General features: G+C 35.7%; 1 protein-coding gene across 1 annotated transcript; it reads right to left on the bottom strand.

The window, feature by feature from the left end:
• Window positions 1–114: 114 nt before the first annotated feature.
• Window positions 115–22,213, bottom strand: LOC145897316 (inositol 1,4,5-trisphosphate-gated calcium channel ITPR1-like). The gene is made up of 61 exons (XM_082985559.1): window positions 22,017–22,213; window positions 21,885–21,955; window positions 21,663–21,778; window positions 21,479–21,588; window positions 21,260–21,395; window positions 21,033–21,196; window positions 20,490–20,655; window positions 20,331–20,426; window positions 18,849–18,970; window positions 17,963–18,119; window positions 17,604–17,764; window positions 17,390–17,549; window positions 17,116–17,256; window positions 16,886–17,058; window positions 16,555–16,674; window positions 16,340–16,471; window positions 16,109–16,256; window positions 15,716–15,819; window positions 15,518–15,653; window positions 15,148–15,298; window positions 14,737–14,939; window positions 14,533–14,674; window positions 14,221–14,450; window positions 13,872–14,075; window positions 12,937–13,041; window positions 12,752–12,868; window positions 12,251–12,391; window positions 12,007–12,106; window positions 11,760–11,890; window positions 11,462–11,636; window positions 11,252–11,328; window positions 10,960–11,115; window positions 10,688–10,813; window positions 10,513–10,633; window positions 10,179–10,253; window positions 9,811–9,962; window positions 8,500–8,678; window positions 8,297–8,408; window positions 7,987–8,022; window positions 7,280–7,327; window positions 7,049–7,161; window positions 6,418–6,589; window positions 6,237–6,354; window positions 6,081–6,163; window positions 5,799–5,925; window positions 5,472–5,584; window positions 5,142–5,342; window positions 4,844–4,954; window positions 4,659–4,784; window positions 4,283–4,534; window positions 3,677–3,869; window positions 3,472–3,597; window positions 3,248–3,411; window positions 2,969–3,133; window positions 2,791–2,909; window positions 2,415–2,578; window positions 1,943–2,166; window positions 1,515–1,683; window positions 1,276–1,436; window positions 902–1,048; window positions 115–775 (listed from the first exon to the last, which is right to left on the bottom strand). Exons 1-61 carry the CDS (start codon window positions 22,109–22,111, stop codon window positions 683–685), a joined length of 8,430 nt encoding a protein of 2,809 aa, XP_082841685.1. The 5' UTR covers window positions 22,112–22,213; the 3' UTR covers window positions 115–682.
• Between the last annotated feature and the right edge of the window lie 1,629 nt (window positions 22,214–23,842).

Below are 23,842 nucleotides of genomic sequence, written 5' to 3'. Positions count from 1 at the left end.
TCAAATTTCCGAAGTAACTTGCAATCTAATTGCAAATACGACGGCCTGGAAATAACAACTACGCTACTCTACATCTCTCCGCAATTGACTCCCAAGCAAACAAACTGATCGAATAGTGAAGATATATTTTGAATTATGTGCAGTAACATAACACGCCATGTATGTTAGTGCAGACTCGGGAGCACTAAACAAAAAACGCTACACTGGAAGGGTGAAACTTGCTCGCCAAGAGCAACCTTCCATGTAATAAACGAAATCAGGATCACGTGAAGAAAACGAACCAACAGTAATTTGTTTGAAATATACACGTGCTATCTACTTTTTACAGCACTCCACAATTTCACAAGTGTTACGATGCTCAATCTCAGGGGAAGATACACTTAGACCAACATTACGAAAGGCGTCGGGTTGCACGAAGTAGCAAATAATCAAACATGCAAGCAAAATAAGACGAGAAAAGGGCGGTGTCTTTGTGCAAATGATTATATAGTCACAATGCAAAAAATTACGAAGTTCTGCACAACAATAAAAGCGGAAGCACAACAAGAATTCCACAACACGATTACATGTTACACTGCACGTGGTTGTAATACCAGCTAGCGCCGACAAACTTTACTGCAATAAAACGTCATGGTCGTACTCCGCACGATACAGTTGCACTTTAACATTACAAAATAAATATTTATTGCCTGTGGTTCTGTCGATGATTGTGGGGGTTAATGATGTTCAGTCGTTGTTGTTTGCGACGCTGCTCGGTTACCTGATCTTGCAAATCCTAAACACACAAATACTCCATGCAATCGATTTTATTTCACAACAAAACTTAAATTGGTCGTAAAGTATTTTGCAGTCACTGTTTGTTTACAAGAACAGTGGAGTCGAGTAAACAAAGCTGACTTACCTGCAGTTGCCGAGAGAGTGTGTGGACTAAGTTGGATGTGTTGTCAAGCTGTGAGAGCAAACTTCGCATGTCGTTATTCTCCACTGCTTCGTCATCGGCTGCGAGTGACATGGCTTGCATGCGTGGAAACCATTCCAACTTCCCGATCTGCGAAGGCAAAATACAGTCAAATAAACAAGAGGCTGAGCAAATTTGTTCATAAAAAATACCACTTTCTCTGAATAAGTTTACTAATCGAATTCTAGAGAAATAAAAAGCAATCGCTTTAAAGAACGAGACCATCTTTGTATCGTTGTATTGGCGACCAACCCATAAACAGGATGTAATCGCATTAAGTGAAAAGATCCGCTTAAGCATGTGGCTCTAATACCAACCTTCACTTGGTTGTAAACATAACTTTCAGGTCCGGTGAATTCAGTCGAGTCTTTCACTTTGACAAGAACGATGAAGTAAAGATAATGCCACATGTTGTGTTCTTCCTTGACATGAGTTTCGAACGAGACCGTTTTGTTGTCGAAAGATTTTCTTTCAAGGCCTAATATCGCAGAACATTAGAATTAAAAGTCTCACTGGGCGGGTGAAAGTGAGGTATTGGTGAAAAAACACAACTTACCACAAATAAAGCATGTGTTCTTTAAGACGTCGTCCTTCTGTTGTTTTTCTGAGCGGAGATCGGCAAAAGTATCGATGATAACTCCGAATATTAAGTTAAGAACGATAATGATCAAGATGAAAAAGAAAAGAAGATCGTAAACCACACGACCCATGAAGAGAAGTCCTTCCTGCGAGTTAATAGAAATAAATCAAACTACTGCAATTTCGATTGAAAGAATCGGTAAAAATTGAAACTAATAGTTTCATTTTATGAAACCTATGTTTTAATTTGTTTTTAAGGTTGATGAAAACTTCATTTTTGTTTGTATTCAAGAGGAATAAACCATGTACCTTTTTTATACTTTGATTAAATTATAACTTTTTTGTGCTAAAGGCTGCAATTCTTTAGATAACTTGCATATTTTAGACATAGATTTTGTTCCTCACCGACTGTGAAGGTTTTCGCAGAATGTCACCGATTCCTCCACCGTTTCTCAGCCCCTCATTAAGTGTTGTGATAATGCACATGAGAAGAGACTCGCAGTGATTCTCCTCAACCGATTCACTTCCATCACACAAATATCTCTCCAAAACTTCATCAGATACGCGCGAGGCAAAATCCGATGAGTTTTGCTGCGACTCGTTCGCAGGAAGTTTCCACAAGTTGGCGACTGCAAATATGATCACATGTCAGTTGAAAGGTTTTGGAATGTGTTGTGGGACAGCAGTATCGTTACGTGGTACATGGTTCATCGCAGTGTGAATAATTCTTTTGCAGAAGTTAATGAAAAATTAATTTCTTTGCACAAAACATCTAACATTGGCTATTATCATACCACAAGTTTCTTAGCAATTATGCTTCTTGACAATCAGGGATGCAAAATAGTTGTTAGCAAGTCATATATAAAAAGCAACAAACCTGTGTTATTACAACTTCCGTCGTCTTGTTGACAAACTTGTGCATTCCGTATCTGGGTGTCCAGTTTGTCTTTGAGTGCTTGAAGTTTATCGGGGTCGTCAGTAATACAACGTGGGTTCACGCTTACTTTGAAGTCTTGTTTCAGGAACAAATAACCGACAATACTGTGGACAAAACGCTAATTATGAGGAGGGACCACCTACACGTATTGAAAGACGTGATTACGGCAATTAAAGCAATTGAGGCGTTAACAAAAGTCGCCTGGCTTAAGGCCAATTACAACCTCATGTTTGTTAAACGTCGATCGAACAACAAAACGAAGAATATTTAGGTAGGCTGCTAAAATGTTGGCAAACACAATTGAAACTTGTTGTACCTGAATATATAAACGAGGATGAGGGCGAGCATTGCTGTGAGGAGCAGCGAACGGACGTTTCTCGTCACGCTTCGAATCACATTCAACAAAGTTTCTTCACCGTAAATCAAGTCAAAGAACTGTAATGAGAAAAGTTATGTCAACAAACACGGATTGGCGAAAGGTTAAAAACACTCACTAGAATGCTGTAACAGAGTTCGTCCCAAAACAAACCCATGAAGCAAAACATAATGTGGAACACGTGCAGAATGAACTGGGTTTCGGTCAACATTTGAATGATTCCTTTATCTTTCATTCCCTTATTTCCAATGTAACTCAGCAGGTAAATGAAGCGGTTTAGCAACTGTAATCCATACATGAATAATATTTTTATTCAACACCAGCACAAAGTATTTACCAAATAAAGTATAACGCAGAACATACGTTGTAACAAATTCATAGTCTTGCCTTAACTTACGTTTAACACGCCGAGCATGAGGAGGGCGTTTTGGACACCAACCCAGAATATCGTCTTAATCATGACACACAACGCAAGACACCGAACTGCGAATGGATTGGTGATTGCAGCGAGTGATACCAACATAATTGGCCACAAAAGAAGATGAATTTTGTCACTCCACACTGGATAACAAAGCTTTATTGTAAAGTTTGCAGGTCGTGATTAAACTAAACGCGACAAACCCTTGTAGTCGACCGTCTTGAAAGGGTAAAAGAAAGCGACCAATAAGTTGACAATGATGATAAAGTTCGTGGAAATTGTGCTCCAAAGTGAGATGTGCCGACTGAACCAGTAAAGACTTTTGAATTCTGAACAAAATTTTCGAACCCAGGTTAGTTGGAAGAAAGGAAGGTGGATGAAAAGTTGACACAACTTAATTTTTTGCACCTCTCATTTTTTTCTGCCACACCATTTCTCTGTACATATCCTCAACTTGCGAGAAGAAATTTCCCACTTTACTTCCCTGGTCATCCCGGTCTGTTGAGTTCCACACTCTGTCCATCGTCTCTCGAGTCAGATAACTGCAAACGTGTGGGACTGGAAACACGATCTGCTCCATCGTCCGATCCGATCTAACAATCTACATTGATATGAACAGTTATAACGTTTGGAGTTGAAAACATAACGTTAATGTTAGTTGTATTGTGTCAAAGAGTACTTTTCAAGTAAAATGCAACCATCTTGTTGTTTTACCAATGTTGGTCGTCGATCAATGAAATCTGATCGTATTCGCACCCCGCATCCACACCATGTATACCTTGATATAACGTGTGGAGGAATATTGCCAATGGTTGCATTTCACTTGAAAATGTGATAAACGCAGAACATTTCCACTCTTTACAGTACAGAAGGAGCAAAAACGCACGACCCAAACAATCTAGCATCCACACATATTAATCGGTTTATCAAAACAATTAGTCACCTACATGGATGCGGTGGCGAGTCGGGGTTTGCTACACACTACAGTAATCAGAATACGTCACAACAACAAACCTCAATCTGCGCTGTGTGTTCCTTATAATATTTCAATGCTTCAGTGCCGGAAGGCGAGTTGTCAGGTATGAGAGCTTGTGCGAGAGCCTGGTTGTGTTTGGCCAACTGATGAGCGAGGATGTAGATGTTGTGTCCGACTGCTCGAGGTGAACCGTCCCCAGTCATGTCCAGTTTAGAACTTTCATCTGATTCATTTCGATTTTCTGAACCTTCTCCGTCGGCCAAACCTTCTTCTTCCGCCATTCGTTGACCCTGGTATTGTCAGAACACGTAGAAAAATGTGATACGTATGAACATCCAAATGACCAAAGACGACAAATTATTTAACACGAGCGTTTACTTGTTTTCAGTGGCGAATAACAACGACATTGTTTACCTTGGTGTAAGCATGTTCAATGACAGACACTAGTTGAGTGGGGTTAATATTCCTCAGAATTCGCTCCGCGTTTTCTGAATCATGACGACTTTCCATTATTGCAAGCAGAAGTTTGCTCGCGTTGTTCTGGCAAAATTGGTTTGGTTAATTTTTGCATGCAGTCGTTAAATGATATTTTGACTAACCTTTAGCTGCATCACCAAATCCATTCTTTGTCGACCAAGCGGGTTGATGTCGTTTAGGATAAGAGCAATGATTATGTCAATCCCGTTCGATTCGTGACTAGCGATGGCATTCTGTCAAGTACAATTATAGTTTAATCAGCAATGAATATAAATCATAACAACTTAGCTTTGCCAACACCCCTTTGTTAAATATTAAAAGCAGAAATCGATTGATGAATATTACATTAAGGAGATAACTATTACTAGTTACTGCAAAGTTTAATCGAAATCCCTCACAATGAAGAAGATTCTTTGGTACCTGATTTTCATGACAAGGTCCTTGACAATATTCAGTCAAACTTTCAAGGGTCTGGTTGACGAGGTCGACATTATTCTCATTGATGTAAAGGCCCAGCAGACCCAAACCACCGGTGGTGCTTCCACAAATACAGTCAAGAAACTTTAAAGTATCACACACCAAATTGTAGCTGTTCTTGTTGGGTTGACATCTCAAAAATTTCTGAACAAATTTTTTTGTCAAGAAATTTCCACTTATTTTGGCAATAATATTAGTCCACATTTACAAATCAGCATAGTACGGACATTCTTACCAAGCATTCCTAAACTACAATTGCTGGTAAATCAATACCTGAAGTTGGACGTTGTGATTTTCACAAAGGAGTTGTAAGAATCTCAGGATTGGTTTCATGATGCTAATTACTGGACTTGGTGTTCTTTCATCGTCACGTCTATCATTGTCGCCTTGACAACCACACAAACAATAATTCAACATCAAACATAAAAGGTAAATGAATAAGTTATACACTGTATTATAAATTAAACCATAAACTATAATAAAAAGTTTTTAGTTTTTGCCTTCTTTACCCTTTTTTTACACGCTAACAAACATTGGTAATTGGTTAAAACAATGGCAACCATTGCTGGAATGGAAGCTCCAGTAAGGAGAAATATGTACCAGTATTAGCGATTGATTGAGCTTCAGCAGCGGACTTGCTTGCAGCATGAGGTCTCTGTACATTCTGGAACGCCCTCTGTGTTTGTTCCGCTGCATCAACAAGTTCCTCCTTCAGCTCATTAGACAACTACAAGAAGTTTGTTTGTGACCAACAGTAACATAACAGTTTGAGCAACTAAATAAAACAGTACCATCTAAAATTTTGGATTAAATGGCAAAGAATAGTAAAGCTTATACACAACACTTTTCCAGAAACCAAATGGTTTATTTTTTGTTACGTACCTTTTTGAGACCATTTCCACCAAAATCCAAACCCTCAGGACCCATGCTTGTGTTTGGGTCAACTGCACGTGTAAGAAGTTCACCTAGTTATAAATACAGAATTCAATGATTTTTTAAATGCATATGAGGCCTTCCACACGGTAATGACAATAGTACCTGCATTTACAGTTGACGAATTCTTAAGTTCAACCTGTGCAGATTCCATTTTCTCATGAAAAACCTGAAAAAACTTTTCAGAACCCTTTTCACCAATCAACTGTTCGAAGAAAGCAGTCTGAAAAATAAAAATAGTCATTTGCTTAAGGTCTGGAAAATAATATTCGCATGTAGATCTTACCTGGTTGTCATGGTTGCCACCCTCTAGTAATGCTATTCCCAACAAAACACTTTCATGAAAGATTTTCTCACTGTAGTTGCCAATAATGAGATTAATGACAAGGTCTGTAGCTCCCTCAGTCTTCAAGTGACATTGCACCTGCTCTAAAGTGAGTTCTGTGCGTCTAAAAATGCTGAAATAAGAAATGTAGCTGTGAGCATGGCCAAAACAAAACTATATTTTCACCATTACAAAGTAAAGTGAGTTGTTGACAAAGTTTTTGGTCAAACTAAAATTTTAAAAACATGAGTTTAGATCTATAATCATTCCATATTTGATAGCTGAGATCGCCAAGTGAGGCCTTAATTTGGGGGCGATTATATACAATAGCATGATACACTGCTGCATTAATACAAGTGATTTGGGGAATCATTCCCCAATCTGTTGCATTCACCCCCGACAATTTCCACTTTATGTATTATTATTCCACAATAACTGAAGTTCCTATTTGAACAAGGCACTGATGATGCCTTTTCTCAAAAGCAAAATGTTTATGTCTTACATAGCAAGACAGACTGATTTTAGCCTAAAATTAATGTTTTTCATGAATGTGCACTTCTGCATTTTTAGATTTACTATAATTGAGAAAAACCTTGTGCTGCTGCTGGATGAGGATGATGAATGGTCGCGCTGAGCCAGGTCACGCAAATGTTGGTAGTTTGATCCATAATATCTTGACAAGAGAATTTGTCGCAAAGCTTCACCCTGAAAAAATTCAGATTTATTTTAATTTTAGTGTCTGATATGAAATACTGCTTATTATTTTTGTTCAGCACCTGTATTATTATGTTGCTTAATTCATATTTAAATATATTTCACCCACCCTTCGTCGATCCTCAACAGTAGTACCTCGGATTTGGGTTTCAGTTTCCTGAAAATTATTTACAATTATTTGTTGCAATTGCAACAGAAAAAAATTACCACAATCACCAGAAACAATAACCAGCATTTGAACAATCATTCATCTTGTTTGCAATTACACAACAGGCAACTGAAATCATATTCAACGACTACAAACATTGCCACAAGCGTCTCTACCAATTTTTATTGGAGATACAATTTTCAACATTGCGGTTGATGATAATTTTACCACCTCACCCTGGTGATTTTCAGGTAAATGGTATCATGTTAGGTGAATAAACAACATAGATTACATGTTTGCAAAATCAGAAAGGGTGGTATTGATTTAAAAAACAAAAAACCCAGGAATCAAAATATTTGTTTTTAGGTAACAATTAAACTCAAACAAAATCATGGCAACAACTGTCGTTAAAATGTTATTATCAAGCATGAACAAGGATTTTTTGAGCTTTAGGTTCACATTACACAATGTTGTGCAATGTTGGAAAAGTTGAGGCCAAGTGATTAAAGAACCATGCAGGCCAAGCTAACATTTGCCAACTGGATATGCCAGATAGCTACTACATGCATAGACAGCTTACAAAGGGGACACCAGTTAGTGCGAAAAATTTAAGCAACACCAACATGGTTATATTCCATACATGGAGAAAAACAAAAAGTGCAATTAACCTCTTCCCAGATGCTGTCATTGTACACGCTATTGCTCTAAAATAAAATAGCAGAAGACAAATTATTACCTACATACAAACAGCAAACATTCTTTTATATAAGTAGCATTAGGGCCAGAGAACAGAAATTACAAGTGCAATTAGTGTTTTTTTAATTGCCAAACTTAAAAAAGGTTGAGCATCCAGGAGTTTGTAAATCATTTAACCAGCGCATTTATTTCTCGATTAGTAAAAAGCATGCTTGATACGAAGCATCATGGCGTTTGAATTGCTTTAACACATATAGACTGCCACCCCTTCTTTAATTAAACCTTATTTGTGAAGTTGATATGGACTGTCATCATTTCTCGAAGGGTTTGCAGAACTTTAATGCACAACTTCTCCTCACGATCTTCAACTAACCGCACAGTGTGTTTGATCAACCTTATAACAAAGTAATGATACACTTCAATTCACAAAAGCTCTCAAGATTTTTGCTTATTAACCCAGCTTGCTTATGGATAATAATACTTACTTCGAAATAAAACCTCCACCTTCACATTGCTTTCTTGCATCAGTATCAATAGGAAAAAGGAGTTCTGGCCGATGCAAAATGTCAACCAGCACAGAAAGTTCAGCTTGCACCAATGGATGCAACTGACTTTCCAGCACAGATACTATGTCTTGCAGCCCTTCAATGATGGCACGATAACTCTACATATGTAAAATTCTTGTATTCGTTATTAAAAACAAACTGTGTAAATGCTTGTAGCCAGATGTCTTAATGTACAAGCAATAATGATCAGTGAGCTGCAGCCGGTTGTGCACACTGTTTCTCATCAGTCAGAAAGACCTCGTCAGTAACAGTGTGCACAACGTCCACAACTCACTAATTTATATGATCCATTTGAAGTTGAGAAAAGACCTTTTAGACTAAAATAGGATACAATACATACTTAATGGATTAATATTTTTCACAAAATTACACATAGAAATTTGAGACAAAAAAAGTTTCCAAAAATGCCCCCAACTACTGACAAAGTGTGGCACAATGTTTGATTTGAATTTTATTAGTAGGAATTAAAATAGAGTTTTCGAAATATACTGGGCCTTTGAAATATCTAAATGATTTGTATTAAAAAGTCTGCTACAATAAAAAAAAATTTTGGCATACTAATTTGAACAAAGCAATTCAAAAATATCTTTTATGTTGAAGTCCAACAGTTGTGTCTTTTTTTTCACTGGCAAACCTGGCTGTCATGAGATTCAGTTCCTGCTTTGATGAGATGACGACGTGACATGAAGCGGCGCATGGCCTTTTCAACATGGCTCATTTTGGCTTTCCCTATGTCGCTCTGCAATTCTGATGTTATCGCAACACCTTTTTGTGATGCTGGAAATTTTGGGGGATTTTGATTTGATAGGGCATTAAATGCATCACATAATTTTTGATTGTTAATTAGTTGTAACATTCCATATTAGAAATAGTAAATTAACTGCAACTAAATTGGAGGTAAATCATTTTCAGACAGAAAAGAGAATACAAAAGAGGTGCAAATAATTTTAGTGCTCAAATGAAAACAGCCAGTGCTGGTACCATTGCCACAACAACACCCACATGTTTGCAGTGATGCACGTTTATAACTTGGGTAGTGATTTGAACAGCATTCCAACATTGTGCTACACTTTGTCGGAGGGCGATTTGCAAAAGCATTGTAAATGGGTGCAAAGCTAAATTGCAGGCAGTCCATCTACTGTGAAAACTATTTGACATAAAAAGTTTGATGCAAAAGATATATGCAGGTCTATCTGTATCAGGGAGGGCGAGACCAATCTTGAAACCAACCTGTCCGGCCACTGCTTCAGCATCTCGCTTGCTAAGTGTGGCAGACCTCAGACTGCGAAATCTTTGAATGGCTCCCATGACATTTGGCCTGTTAACCACCTCATTTACCTTACCCTCTAGATTTCCTGGCATAGCGATGCTTCTTTCTTTAGCTTGAAATCAAGTAAACAAATTAGTTTTCTACTCTTTTCTCATACAGGAAATGTTTTGCCATGATTTGCCAACACCACCTAGCTGCAGCACTACCAACCAATCACAGATTAAGAAACCTTTAAAAGGACATCGAAAAGAATTGCACAAAGCGAAACATGCAACATCTACACATGCACCATCAAACCAAAACATGCAAACAAAACACAAATTCTGACCAAGGATCTTAACGCTATTCTGCAGTCGGATGAGGTTTATGATGTCCTGTGGCAGTGTAACGTTGCAGGTCTTGGCTGCAATGATTAAGCGAACACAAAATAAGCTTCAAGCTTGTTTTGCGATGTTCATGGATTTGGTTAGGATGGCAAAAAAAACAATGGAACACCATGCCATGATTGTTAATCACAGTTGCATTGACAACAACACCACTTTGAAAAAGCAAAAGTTTATTTAAATGCCTGTTACAATCATTGATTAGTATCTTTAACCATGCCTCTAACAAGTAAACCTGCAAGCAACATATTGGTTGTTGACAGGACATGTTTCACCTACCAACTTCAGCCATTTTTTTAATAGTTTCTTCCAGCCTGGGTTTGTATTGATTTCGAAGGTTTGGACTTTGATAAAGTGACACAATAGCCCTCAGTAATTGTACATATGTTGTCTGACGTGTCTGAAAAAGAAATATGTTGTCCCTTCAACTTTACAAAAACACAGAATACTTTACCTGAATTAATGTAGTGGCATCTGAAAATGGGGAATTGAAAAACATAGTTATGATTTCCATGACTGTAGTTGCAAGATATTCTTGAGTTTTTCGGTTGAGCTCAGTATCTGCTGATTCCGTACGTACCTAAAAAATTTTGTGATAAAACAACAATATCATGCAAAATTATGAAAATTGATTGAGATACAATGTTACCATGGTACCTGAAGTTTACAAGAAACATACAAAAGTTGAACATTTTAGTTTCACTTATTTTTTAACATGTTTCATACCTTTTCCATATCAACCATGAAATAATCAAAAAGTTCCCATATATGTGAAGAGGAATAAATTTCTTTCATCTCCACCTCTGTGTCCACATAACAATGATTCAAGAAATTTACATAAGCATTTTTAACTTCTGGAATGCATGATTCATGTGTAACCACCTGCAACAAACAATTATGGCCTTTTCAACATGTATGTTGTCATTTCACACAATAAACTGAATTAAACCTAAAGCAAAAACCTCATATTTCTATTGCCATTTATACAGCAATTGAAGATGATTAAAAGGTGTTTTACCTGTCGTATGTCATCAAGGGGAAGTAAACTGTGACATTTTATTTCAGTGTAGACATTTTTGCCTTCTGTGCAATAAGCTGGAAAATAATGTAACAAATATAAAACGACATTTCAATAAAAGTTTTTGCTTTCATTTCAAACATATTTAAATGCTATACATGAAACCAACGAACTTCATCCTGTTACAGTTTTTAATAAAAGTTTACCCACCCAAAAGTTGGACAAGTTCAATATGATACAACAACGGACTGAGTTCATCATCATCCAGGCTATTTTTGGGAGTGGCAGAATCAAGTTGCTGGTTAAGACGACTTCTTCTTGCATGTTCCTCCATCAATTCAATGAGGGTTTGAAACGAAGCACGGTCGTTGTAGAACAACAGAACCTTATAATTAAGCAAACAAAACGTCAAAAATACTTTCATCAATATAGAAAAATTTATTTTTCAGATATGTTTGCACACTTTTCCACTTGATCATGTATATATACATTGTATATATGCATTCACCTCTTCACCGGCTTGTGTATTCACCAGCTCAGCCATGACCATATCTTGGCATCTGCGATTGTGATCTTTTCCTTCAGATTTAATGATTGCTTGCAAAAATTTTAAATATTGCGTTTTTCTGCCATGGCTTTCTGTGAGACAAAATATATTTTATATATTACTTTAGTTTCACAATCAACACGGATATTTTAGTGGTGTTTGAATTAAAACATAAAAAGCACACACAAAACTATCCAATAAAACTGACCTATGCAGTGAACAAAATGTTGAATAACTGCATGAGTTACTTCATTGCACAGCGCCACATTGTCTTGAAATATTGCTTGCATTGTTTGAGCCTCAAGAAGCTGGAAAGACACAATAAAACATGCAGACAATGTACACTAATATAAGCCCAATAACAGTACACGTTTTTACATATTTGTAATATTAGTGAAACAAGATACAACAATCCACAAAACGTTCATGTGTTAAAAGAAATCAAAACACACCCCGGGAGTCATAAACAGACTGAGATTTTTATGAAGAAGGGTTTGATTTTGGGGATTTCCTTTGCAAAAGGCTTGAAGAAATTTGTGGGCAAGTTTCATGATTAATTGCATTTGACTATCACTGTTCCTTTCATACGATATCTAAAACAAAATGAGTTGTTTGTTAACAGTTTTACAAAATCCTAATTAAAGATTGTTTCTTGAATAATCCCAACTTAAGCTGTAAATATCAACAGCAAATTGCCAATGAAATTGGGAATTAAAACTTTATCTGGAAATTTAAACTTCATAAGAAAACATCACTTACAATGTGTTCAAAAGAAAACTGGCTCTGATATATTTTATTTAAGGCTACACATTAAGTTGTAAGAAGCAAGACCAGGACAAATTAATAAATCATTAGGTTTTTCAGGTCATTAATTAGTGACAATCTAAGCAATAACTAACACAGTTAATTATAAATCATCCTGTTTAAGTTGAACAGTTCAGTACACTAGTCACCTGCAGTAAATCAAGCACAGCACTGTGAGCATCCATATTTCGCAGTAAACGCTGTTGTTCTTTACATGGCATGTTGTTTTCACCAGTTACACACAAAGTTGTAAGCTTCTTTAAAATCTGCAAACATAATAAATACAATAACATTTGTTGTTTGGTTGTGTTTTGGTCCACAGTATACTGCTTACAGCATTAACAGTTTTATAGTTTTTGAATGAAGAGGAGCTGATGACAGGTTTGTGAGTTTCACACGCGCTTTTTCCAAAGTCCACACTTGCATCTCTTCCAGTAAACTAAAATGTTAGAAGTGCATAAGAAACTAAAAATGCAGGCAAAATGTATTTATTGCAAGAATAAATGCTTTTAACATTACTGCTGTTTAATTCTTTAAGCCCAATGTTAACTTATGTGTTTATTTTTAAAGTTTTGTACAGATTATTCGAATACAAAAATTTCTCGACCATTTGGTCAAACATGTTGATTTGTATGACTAACCAAAAAACAGAGAAATGGGCAGAAATTAAACAAAATTGTGCAACATGATGTACACATAACATTCAGACACGGTAGTAGTGTACATTTATGTTGATGTACATACTCTTCAACAATTTGCTTTTTCGTTACAAGCACATGTTTTCATGCAAGATCAAGTGTAAGTTGAATAATTAGAATATTGTCTCAATTAATTGTTAGTTATAAATCAAAATTCATGCATGCTATTTTTAATTTGTGTTGATGTTAAGCTGCTTACTTACACTTGCTTGTCTGGAGCGACGCAGGCGCGGTGGCAAAATACATATATCGCCCTGTGTCATTGCAATTGCAAGCATACAAAGTGTTTATGCACTAGAATGTCATTTTTTAGGATGAACATCACAAAAGGCAACCGGTCAAAGACCGGAAAACAGAGCAGGATCAAAAAGAGTAATAAGTATGGAAATTGGGATAAATGCAGCAAAAGGCCATGTGTGTGTCTAATGTCAACCAACTGACAGAATGATATACAGTATTTGTTATTATATCTTTAATATTTACCAGGTTAGAATAAAATAATGTAATTTGCTGCAAAAGAAACAGACGTGCAAAAAACTGACACAACAATAGAAACAATAAAAATGCTTACAGCAGGTATGGTTGAGGTTGTACTGATAGATGAGTCTTCACGTCGAACATCCCGAGCGGCTGGTTCATGCGACGACTGTGATGAAGACAATTTTCCCTTAATTACCCACAATTCACTCTTTTCCACAAGTAGACGCAGCTGGTCAAGGTTTGATTTGATTCCTTTGTAATTTTCATGTTCATCTTTCGTAACCAGTAACTGGACCTACATAAAAACTTGGTTAAACAGTTTTCTTGACATTTACACGTAATTTAAATAGAATATTCTATTACAGCAATTCTTCGGTAAACCATGTTATAAAAAATTATCAAAAACACTACAGAGGATGAATAATATAAAACCAAGTTACATTTTTAAAAGCTTGAAGCACTTCCTGGCGTTGACTGAAGTGCCGAAACAGAAGTTGCAAAGCACCAGACACCAATGGAGGGTAATCATGCATGACCAAATGAAGCAAAACCCGAAGAAACATTCGTCCACCATCATCATCTAAATCTAAACCACTGCTTTCCAACGAACCATCAAAAATTCCCTCAGCTCTTGCTGATATTACACTTAGGTTGATCAAAGGAGGTTGACCTAAATCAAAACAAACTGTTTTTCATTCCTGAAGCTTATAAATATGAAACAAACAAAAACATGGTAATAAATGTGAAAATACTTTCACTTTGGCTTGAAACATTATTGTTTTTCTCAGCTCCTTCATTCTTTTCTGTTTGTTTTCTGCTGTTTTCATCAAACTCTCTTTTAAAGATTGAAAGAAGACTGGATATTCGATAATCCAGTCGCACATCCAGAATAAACTGAAGTAGAAAGAAATTATTGTCAGTTCTGAAGATGTCGGTACTAAACGTCAATGACTAACATGTAAAATTTCAATAATCTTTAATTTGGTTTCAAGAACGTGTTCATCATGTGAATTTGCACTGAGTGGAACTTGGTTTACAGCATTCGACGTTGCAGTATTTTCAGTTCGGTTTGTTGTGGATTGATCAATGGAACTTCCCATTGCAAGGGTGCTTACCATTACAGCAATGTTGCCAACTCCTCGGCTGATGGCATCTGGATCTACAGCATATTAACAATTGTTATTTTGAATTGGTTTTAGGTTTCTTTTACATAATCTTTATTCCATGAAGTCGAAAATGGTAAATTTAGCCAAAATTGTACAGTGAAGCTTTAAGGCTTAAATAACTGATTGCTTTTATTTTTTTGACACATCCTGTTTAGAAAATACATTGGAAAATCAAAAAAAGATCAAAAAAGCACACTTAACTATTTTGCATCATTCTTCCTTGTGCAAACAAATTGTTTGCAGAAATTCCATTAATACAGTCAAGAATTTGAAGCAATGTTCTTGTTAAGCTGAGTAAGTCAGCAAAACTATAAAATCCAAAATAAATGAGATGTCTTGCCAAGTTCACAACCTAAATGTAGTTTCAACACAATTATATTATCAAGCCACTCCAAAAGTAAAAGTATCAGTACATTAATGACTTGAATCAAGTTATTTAATATTTACTTACATGGTAACTAAATTCGCATTGCTCCACAGCAGCCTTGCAGCATTAACAAAAGGTACACACTTAACATTTAGACAAAAGTATAAAATTTAAATATATGTTGTTGGAGAAGCAATTAATTACCTCATAGGTTAATTTATTTTCTTCACGGTTTTTAAATATCCATGCATTGTTGACAAAACCATTGAGGTATTCTTCAACAAATTGCATTGTTGGTAAAAACTTTTCACAATCTCGCCGACTTTCTGCATTGTCATAACTGACAAAAGAAATTAAAAAATTTAAAGAAAGAAAGCAAATTTATGCTGAATGTGTTTTTACCCATTTATAGTGATCTGACTTGCAATTTCAGACCACAGTCGGGCATACTGGACAGGTATGACAGATTCCTGTGGGTCTCTGTCTACATGCATGTGCAGCATCAACTGAAAAACACACACATCATATAAAGCAAACAATAGCATCATGGGAAGTGATTAAAGCTTCCTCACATTGATTAAAGTTCAGTAATTTAATTACAAAATAATTTTTGCGTATGGCCAGGGACCCAGGGCTATGACATATAGTGACTAAGAGATTTACAACACATTGCAAATTAGTTCATTAAAAGGGCATTTTGATACAAAGCTGTTTACACAGACTAATATTATGCAATAAAACTAAACGTCGAAGAAAAGTGACAACCTCTGCCTTAAATGCCAACAGAAATCAAACCTGCACAAAGGAAGCTCGTAGGTCATAAGGAAGTTGTGTATCGGCCATACACTTAAGTATTATTGGTATGGTAAGTTCATCTGATATGGGGTTGATAGCTAAATACTGACGATCCAAACACATTTTGCTGAACAAATCAAGCTGATGTCTGAAATGAGAAGCAAATATTCATGAACAACTACCTTAACCCATTATCACCATTTTGATTTTATAGTAGTAGTTTAATATTACCGATAGTATGTCAACCATTTACGATCTTCCAAATCCTTTGATGCAGCCAATTCCCGGATGCCTTTTTCCACAAGTTTATCATCACCATATTGCAACACTACAGTTTCCTCCATCCCAAATTCAGTGACCAATCTGTGGCAGTAAGAAAACATTTTAGGAAAATCACAAACTATAACTGATACAAAGACTTTTCAGTAACAGCATGTAGTTCTTACACTGTTTCAATCAGTATATCTTTGTTTGCTTCAGCTAAAATGTTTCTGCAAATAAGCTCCTGGGTTTTGGGAATAGCTTGTTTGTTGGTTACACACAAATCAGCTAAATAGTCAAGAAACCTGAAGAAAATAATGTGAAGTTGTCAAAAAATGTTAAATATTTGTACAATTACCCATGGTAAATTATATGCTTCTGTTACAAAATGGTGATAAGTCATTTTTTGGTTTGGTATTTGACTCATTTAATTCACCAAAATTTATAAATGAAAGGCTTATATGAGCCAACTATAGTTCTGACATTAAATTCAAAACCTTGGAGAAGTGAACAAACCTTGGTTCACGATTCTTTCGCACCAAAGCAACAAAAGTTTCTATTTCAGTGCCAGTGATATGCTGTTCAAGCAGTTTCCTGTTGTTATGAAGCAATGCTGTAATAGTATCTTCAGCTAGAATGTCATGACCAATCTGCTGCTGCATCAGTCCAAATGATTTTGCAATGTATTCCTGTGAGAAAATTTTTGTTAGGTATAAGCCATTGCATGAAATCTGTTTTAATAAAACCTGATTTTTTCTGTAATCTTGTGTGGAATGCCTCAGAAGACGGTAGCACAACTTTAGCATATGTTGGTAGTGAATGTTTTTCTTATCACGTAACTTGTCAAGGTGTAGAAGAGGTCCATCACCAAAATCCTTGAATGGTGCCTTGAAAGAAACAAACCACAGTCATTGTAAAGTAGTAAGTAAATCACCAGAAAAACTATTTAAACATTTAGCAATAATGCAACTGTAATGTTATTAAGTTGTGTAAATGAAACAGTTTCCTAAATCTTTATACCTGCAGAATTTTAAAAACTTGCTTCAGAATGTTTTGTTCTCTTAATAGTTTTTGTCTTTCTCTGTCTGGATCCGTGACCATAACATCAAGAGCATCCATTGCACCACGTGGTTGCCGTGCAACAAAAAATATCAGATCCTCTATAAGTTTTATAACAAATCTAAAACAGAACAAAATTATTAAGTTTTGTTAGATGCTTATTAATATTTGGTACCTTCGCTCATTCACAGTGATTTTCTTTGTCTCCATATTTTTTGAGCAATCACCTAAGACTTTACTCGAATCATTTGCAAAATCCAAGTCTCGAACTTCTTCCACATTAACATTAACAATCAAGAACGCCTCTTTATCTTCTTTATGGTTGCAAGTTCCAATCTTGAAAAAATAACATTTTGAAAATAAGAAAAGTTGTCTGGAGGTAAATTGTAGTAATAGTAAGGTTTTAACACAATGTGTAAACAGCTCCACTTCAAGCAACCATAGAGTAACTAACTGTACAACATAATAGAAAGCTATTTATTTATTGAAAATATCTTGACCTAACCGTGATGTCACCCAGTAAGTTTCTTTCACCTTTAACATTACAGGACGATCTTCCTCTCGGTCAATGGGAATTGCTGTTGAATGCACCCATGTATCTGTGCACAAATGCTTCAGTCTGACATAGGAGTTTGAGGGTACCAAGGCATCAGATTTAGTCAACGAAGTTGGGTCCAATTCAAAGATGGAACTGTAACAAGTAATGTTGTATTAATCTACCTTGCATCCCTACAAAAACTTGCAAATGTCAAAAAAATAAATAATTATGGTTTTCAAAAGTTACAACGTAACTTGTTACTAAAAGATATATGTCCCAAAAAAGTAAGTAATATTTAAAAACTATGAATATTAAATCAATTTGTCAGTGTGGAAACTGTTGAGTTGTCAACTACTCATCATGTATTGGCCTAAGTAGTTGGAGTAATTACTTGCATTACATCAGGCCCAGAAAAGTTTCCATTTAAAGCAAGCTTCCATTTAAAGCAAGCGTCCAATATTTGTTTAAGTAAGTCCATACACATCAATTAAAGTGAGACCAAGCAAAGAGTATAAGTGCCTACATATGTGTTAGATAAGATGGTTTTCAATTAGTGTTGTATAACTTGGTGTAATTAACTGACAACGTACATTTACAAGGCCATTGAATCCCTTGGTGCAAATTAGTTCTGACACTAAATATTCTTAGCATTACGAAGGTGAAATGTGGAGATATTACATTCAATGTCATTTCAGTTTCCATTGAACCGCTAATGTGTCATCTTTTAAAAACAATCCAATGTTAATTCATGCAAGTAAAGTTTTATTGCCCTAAACAAAGGAAAGTGGGCAACTCCCACTGTGACTTGGCCCATATTAGTGGAAGTCAATTACTGCAGTGCTTTGAGAAATGTCAAAATTTCCTTTAGTGTGCAGTTCCTACCTGACACTGTTGGGGTCAGGCGTTGCAACAAGACAGTATGACATTCCACCCGGTGGGCCTCTATTTCTTGTTCCCCGTGACATATCTCGCTCTGAACTTCCTCCATTTTCACTCTCCACCAGCTGCACAAAGCAATTTGTGATAATAAGTAACATTTTTTCATATACAATAATGTTGTGTAGAGGGCAGCTGTAAGTTTTTGTTATTTGAGCAAAGAATTTTACATCACGCCATATTACTGTGCATAAATGGCTTGTCCGAACCCAACACATACAAATTCATATTTAATGCGGGCAGTATCAAATCAATTGCACTCAACTTCCTCTGCAGCACACAATATGATTCATACAATAAAGTGGCACATACATTTATAAAAAGACATTGTAAAGCTGTTTTATATACAATAGTTCCACACAATTACAATTGGCATTGTAATTTTTAGCATACACCATTACATTGTTATATCAGCTCATTATCATTCACTAAAACAACAAAACCAATATAACAAGCAACTTTCAGACTACAGTTGTTAAATATTAATATAAAAACGTTGCTTGATTTGGCTGATTTTGTATAAACCAGGTCAGGTGTGGCTATGTGTTGAGTCAAGTGTAAAAAGATTTTTTTAAGTCACAATGCGATACTATTCCGAATGCTAGTTTTGATTGTAATTTTTGAATGGTTAAATGGCCAGCTTCATTTTACCAGATTAGTTATGTAATGTATTCACAGTTTTATACTTTCTTGTGATGGCTTTTCAACAACAAACAATTTCACAAATATATGTCCATCATTTAACATAAAATAAGAGCATGAAGTTTGGCAGTTAGGCGAATGTGATGTCAAAACAAAAAATACACATTTAAGGTTCTTTCAATTCTTTCATATGATGTCAATATATGTCGTTTAGTGAATTTGTTGGTTAGTTATAGAGCTGTTTTTGCAAAAAAGGTCATGCATGTATTTGTTGCAAGAATAAGATGTGGTTAAATAGTGAGTGGATCGGTGATGCAAACCTGACTCGAGCCGGAATGAGAACGTGAATTGCTGGGAATATAATTTCGTGGATAAGGAGAGGACAGACCACCAGAGGGAGAAAAAGAGCCAGTAGAATCAGTGTAAACATCTACGCTGTTTTTCGTGTCCCATTCCGTATCATCCTATCAGGGCACAATACTAATTTTGTGGAAAGTGTCAGTTTTATTAATCCTTCGGGATTTAAAACCCCTGAGAAAGCATGAAAGTCTAACATGACATTCCTAGGGGTGGGGAAGTCAAAATCAAGCCTCTGGAGCCCATATTTTGACATGTTCTACAAGTCCAAATCAATATAGCATATTATGTAAAGTGTATCAATACAAAACACATCACATGACCAGATAGAAAATAACTTGTTCCTATGACTTTGCTGTTTCAATATAGCAAGCACCATGCAATAAATTCACACTCAGCACTCTGATTATCTTACACTACAATACATACTTTGGCAGCAAGATAATTCCCAGACGCCAAATGCTTGAAACGAAACAGATTATTCCAATGTCCCGCTCCACCTTGACAAGGGTCCTTTTGCACAACCTTTTAAGGATACAATAGTTAATGTTGTCTGTTCTAAAAACATTTCATGTATAGATGACACACCTCGATTTCCCATAATGCCTTAGAACTAGTTGCAGAGGTTGCTGACATTCTTCCTGTTGTTCGCAGAAAAACATGAAGATTTTTTCGGTACTCATCACAAGTAAGAAATTTTTCTTGCTCAGCATGAAACAACCGTACAACATCACCACCTTTCAGTGCATCATTCCTAAACACAAACATGATACTTATCAAATGGACTGTTTTATCTTTAAATTTAATTTTGTGATGACACTAACAGATTTGGTTTGGCTTTAATGCTTATTAACTTGTGCACTTTTACTATGTTTCTTTGTAAGTAGGAAAAAAGACAAATTACATAGCTCTTTTTGTAAAAAATGCACAAGCTAGCTCCAGCTGTGGCAATCTATTCATAGGCATAGCATTCGACAGTGTGGCACAAAACAAGGCAAGCATAACTGCCTATATTAAAGGTCAAGTTTATTATTTTAAGATGTGTTGTGTAACATTTAATATGAACAAAATTCCCTTACTCAAGATCCCAGCACCTACTGCATCAACTCATATGCTTTAGTAAATAATTACCTGTCATCCTTCCATGACATAAAAAGAACTATCTTCCAACTTGTGTTACAACTGACTGAATTCACTTCTTTACAACCTATATTGTCAGCAAGCTCACATTTACTTGCATGTAGAGGCTGGCCAGCATTTACTGGCATGATCACAACTTTGTCACCTATGACAACCTAAATGCAAACAGTTTGCACAATTACATAATACAGTTTCTACGGGAAAATAACTTTGCTCACATCATCTCCAGTTGAGCGTAGTTTATAAAAAAGTTGAATGTAAAACCAAGATCCTTCATTTCCATCTCGATCAAGTGAAACTCTCATGGCATTTTTCTCTAACAAGGCAGGTAATCTTTTGTTGACCGTCAAATACCTAAACCAAAGATTGGATTTAATATGCTAAACAAGGTTTGTGTGAAAAAAAATTTCCTTTAAAATGAAAAACAGATTGTGTACTTGTTTGATTTTAAGTGAAGAAATTGCACCACACTGCCATATTTCACTACTTGGCCTAAAAGCTTGTTATTTTCTCTCTCATTTTGTTCTTTTTCAACAGTAGCAGATTCCTGCAAAAGAACATGCTATAAAGTTAATTCCAATTTTAAGATAAACTTTAGTTTTTCAGAAAACATGCACAAACCTGCAGTCTTTTCATGATAACTGCATCTGCAATTCTTGTTGTACCAGGTTTCAATGTTTTCCAAAATTGTTTCTGGGCATTGTACCGATTCATCGGACAAATTTTGAAAAGGCAATCTGTAAGTTTTAAACAGATTCTGTACACAAAATCTTAATCCTGTTAAGAAACTTTGAAACAGTGAGTGTTGGTAGCATTCCAGTTCCAAGAAAAAACATTATTTACCACGAAACTTCTTGGGGGGTGTTTGCAAATTTCCAGCATCTGGTTGAACGACGCATCTGTCATCAACAAGTCTGTACAAACAAGGTGGAAAGTAATATTTTTGTAGTTTGGGGTTAAACAATTACTACACACCCAAGGGTGGAAATAAATCCACAGACAGAGTCTGATCCAGAACCTTCTGCATAGAGAGATATGACATCCCCAATATGCAGAAAACTGGATGTCATTATGTAGTTTTTAGGTTTTAACCATATATTTAGAGATATGTTTGTGTGACAAATTTCAGTGCTAGTGCCATGTGTTTGTTGCTAACTGACATTAAAAATTTGTGACCTAAAAACACAAACATGACAAAATTTGGCAAATGTTATGATTTTGGGCACAGCAATTCATTGAAAGATATTTTTATAAGAATGTTATTTGTACCATGGACAAGAGTATATGAATTAAGAAGTTAATTACAGTTACAGAAGGTGTTCTTCAGTGCAACAAAAAAATAGCATACAGAGTTTAGCAAATCATAAGGCAACATACATAACACACAGAAATGACAATTGGGATACATGTACAACAGGTTCTACTGTTACAATGTTTCAATAATCGTTTGATTAACCATAAACCTGCAGTTCAAAATTACTAACATGTCATTTACATGATTATGCAAATAAGCACCAAAACAGAAAAACACATATTGTCTTTGCTTTCACTTTAATGTTGATTTCAAACATATTTAGAGAAACATGCAAGAGCTTTTTGGTTTGAAAGGATTGTCTGGGGGCTTTACAAGCAAATAATCTCTTCCTTGGTTTTCCAAAACAAAGTTCAGGAGTTGATTGGCTGCATCTGACACAGGAATTCTTTCAATACTTTTATGGTATCTAAGTTCGTCCACCATCTTCTTGGCACTTTGTAGCGAACACGAAAACGCGGAATTCATAACTAGGCCAGAATTATAAATTGCAAACTTAATTTAAGTTGTCTGTAATGTCAGGCACGAAAAACGGCATATGCCTTTGCCCTACCAAAGCAGAACTGCAAACCAAAAGGTAATTTCAATTTGAAGAAACACACTAAAAACGCTAATTAACACAGACACACACACGCCACTTTTAAGTCCACATCCACAAGTGAACAAGTAGAAATCGCTGTCGTTCCGGCGAAAATAAAGTCCGATAATTTTACGCATCACTGAACACAATTTCATGCTACTTTGTCACATACAAAAGGCTTTACTTGAGTGATGGACATTTTTAAAAACCCATATGATGAAAAACTAAGCTTTTTCTGCAAGAAATATTTCAAAGCAAAAACAACAGAAACATATTTCCACAATGCGAAAAATTAATCATAATTTTAACATTTTTTAAACAGACAATTAGAGATACTTTCTGATTCAGAAGAAACGAATTTTGTGATAAATCGGTACAATAATAAATATTCAAATTATGCTGACCACCATGGATTTATAATGACCTTTTATTTTCTTTTTTATCAAAATTATCTTGAAAACGTAGTTGCCTCCTAATATGGTTACATTGTAAGTCGCTTGAAAGTTGTTATTTTTCGAAATCATTCAATTTTTAGTAAAAATACGGCCGTGGGTCTCGTGGTCGCCTGCTTTTTTGCAAGACAACTTTCATTCAGTGATTGCGTGCTTTAAGAAACTATCCCCCTTTGTGACGTGTGCCCATAGTCGTTACATATACCTTTAAATAGTGCATGTGACACGGTCATGGCAACTTTGGGTAAAACTAAAGGTACATCTACAACAAACATATTTCTAAGTTTTTCGGTTTTTTCGTCAACTAAAAAATGTAAAAACTGCACGAAAAGTGGCGGCGACCAAAAATCCTAAACAGTTTTCGCTTTAGCGAATTTAAAACCACACAAGACACTATCGTTTCAAAAAATACATTGTTTTACATAGGAGAAGGCGCCTTATATTGCAAATATCGAAT

Source organism: Ascidia mentula, chromosome 1, assembly GCF_947561715.1.
Source record: "Ascidia mentula chromosome 1, kaAscMent1.1, whole genome shotgun sequence".
Lineage (NCBI taxonomy): Eukaryota > Metazoa > Chordata > Ascidiacea > Phlebobranchia > Ascidiidae > Ascidia > Ascidia mentula.
The sequence above is the reverse complement of the archived record's forward strand: the minus strand, read 5'-3'. Positions and strand labels throughout refer to the sequence as shown.

Bases quoted from the DNA above. Each gene is read 5' to 3' on its own strand.
- LOC145897316 (XM_082985559.1), bottom strand. From the start codon at position 22,111: ATGACATCCAGTTTTCTGCATATTGGGGATGTCATATCTCTCTATGCA. The intron at 16,472-16,554 runs GTAAGAACTACA...TTACTGCCACAG, and splicing joins GATATACTGATTGAAACAGT to ATTGGTCACTGAATTTGGGA. The intron at 3,134-3,247 runs GTAAGTTAAGGC...TATGGATTACAG, and splicing joins TCATGCTCGGCGTGTTAAAC to TTGCTAAACCGCTTCATTTA.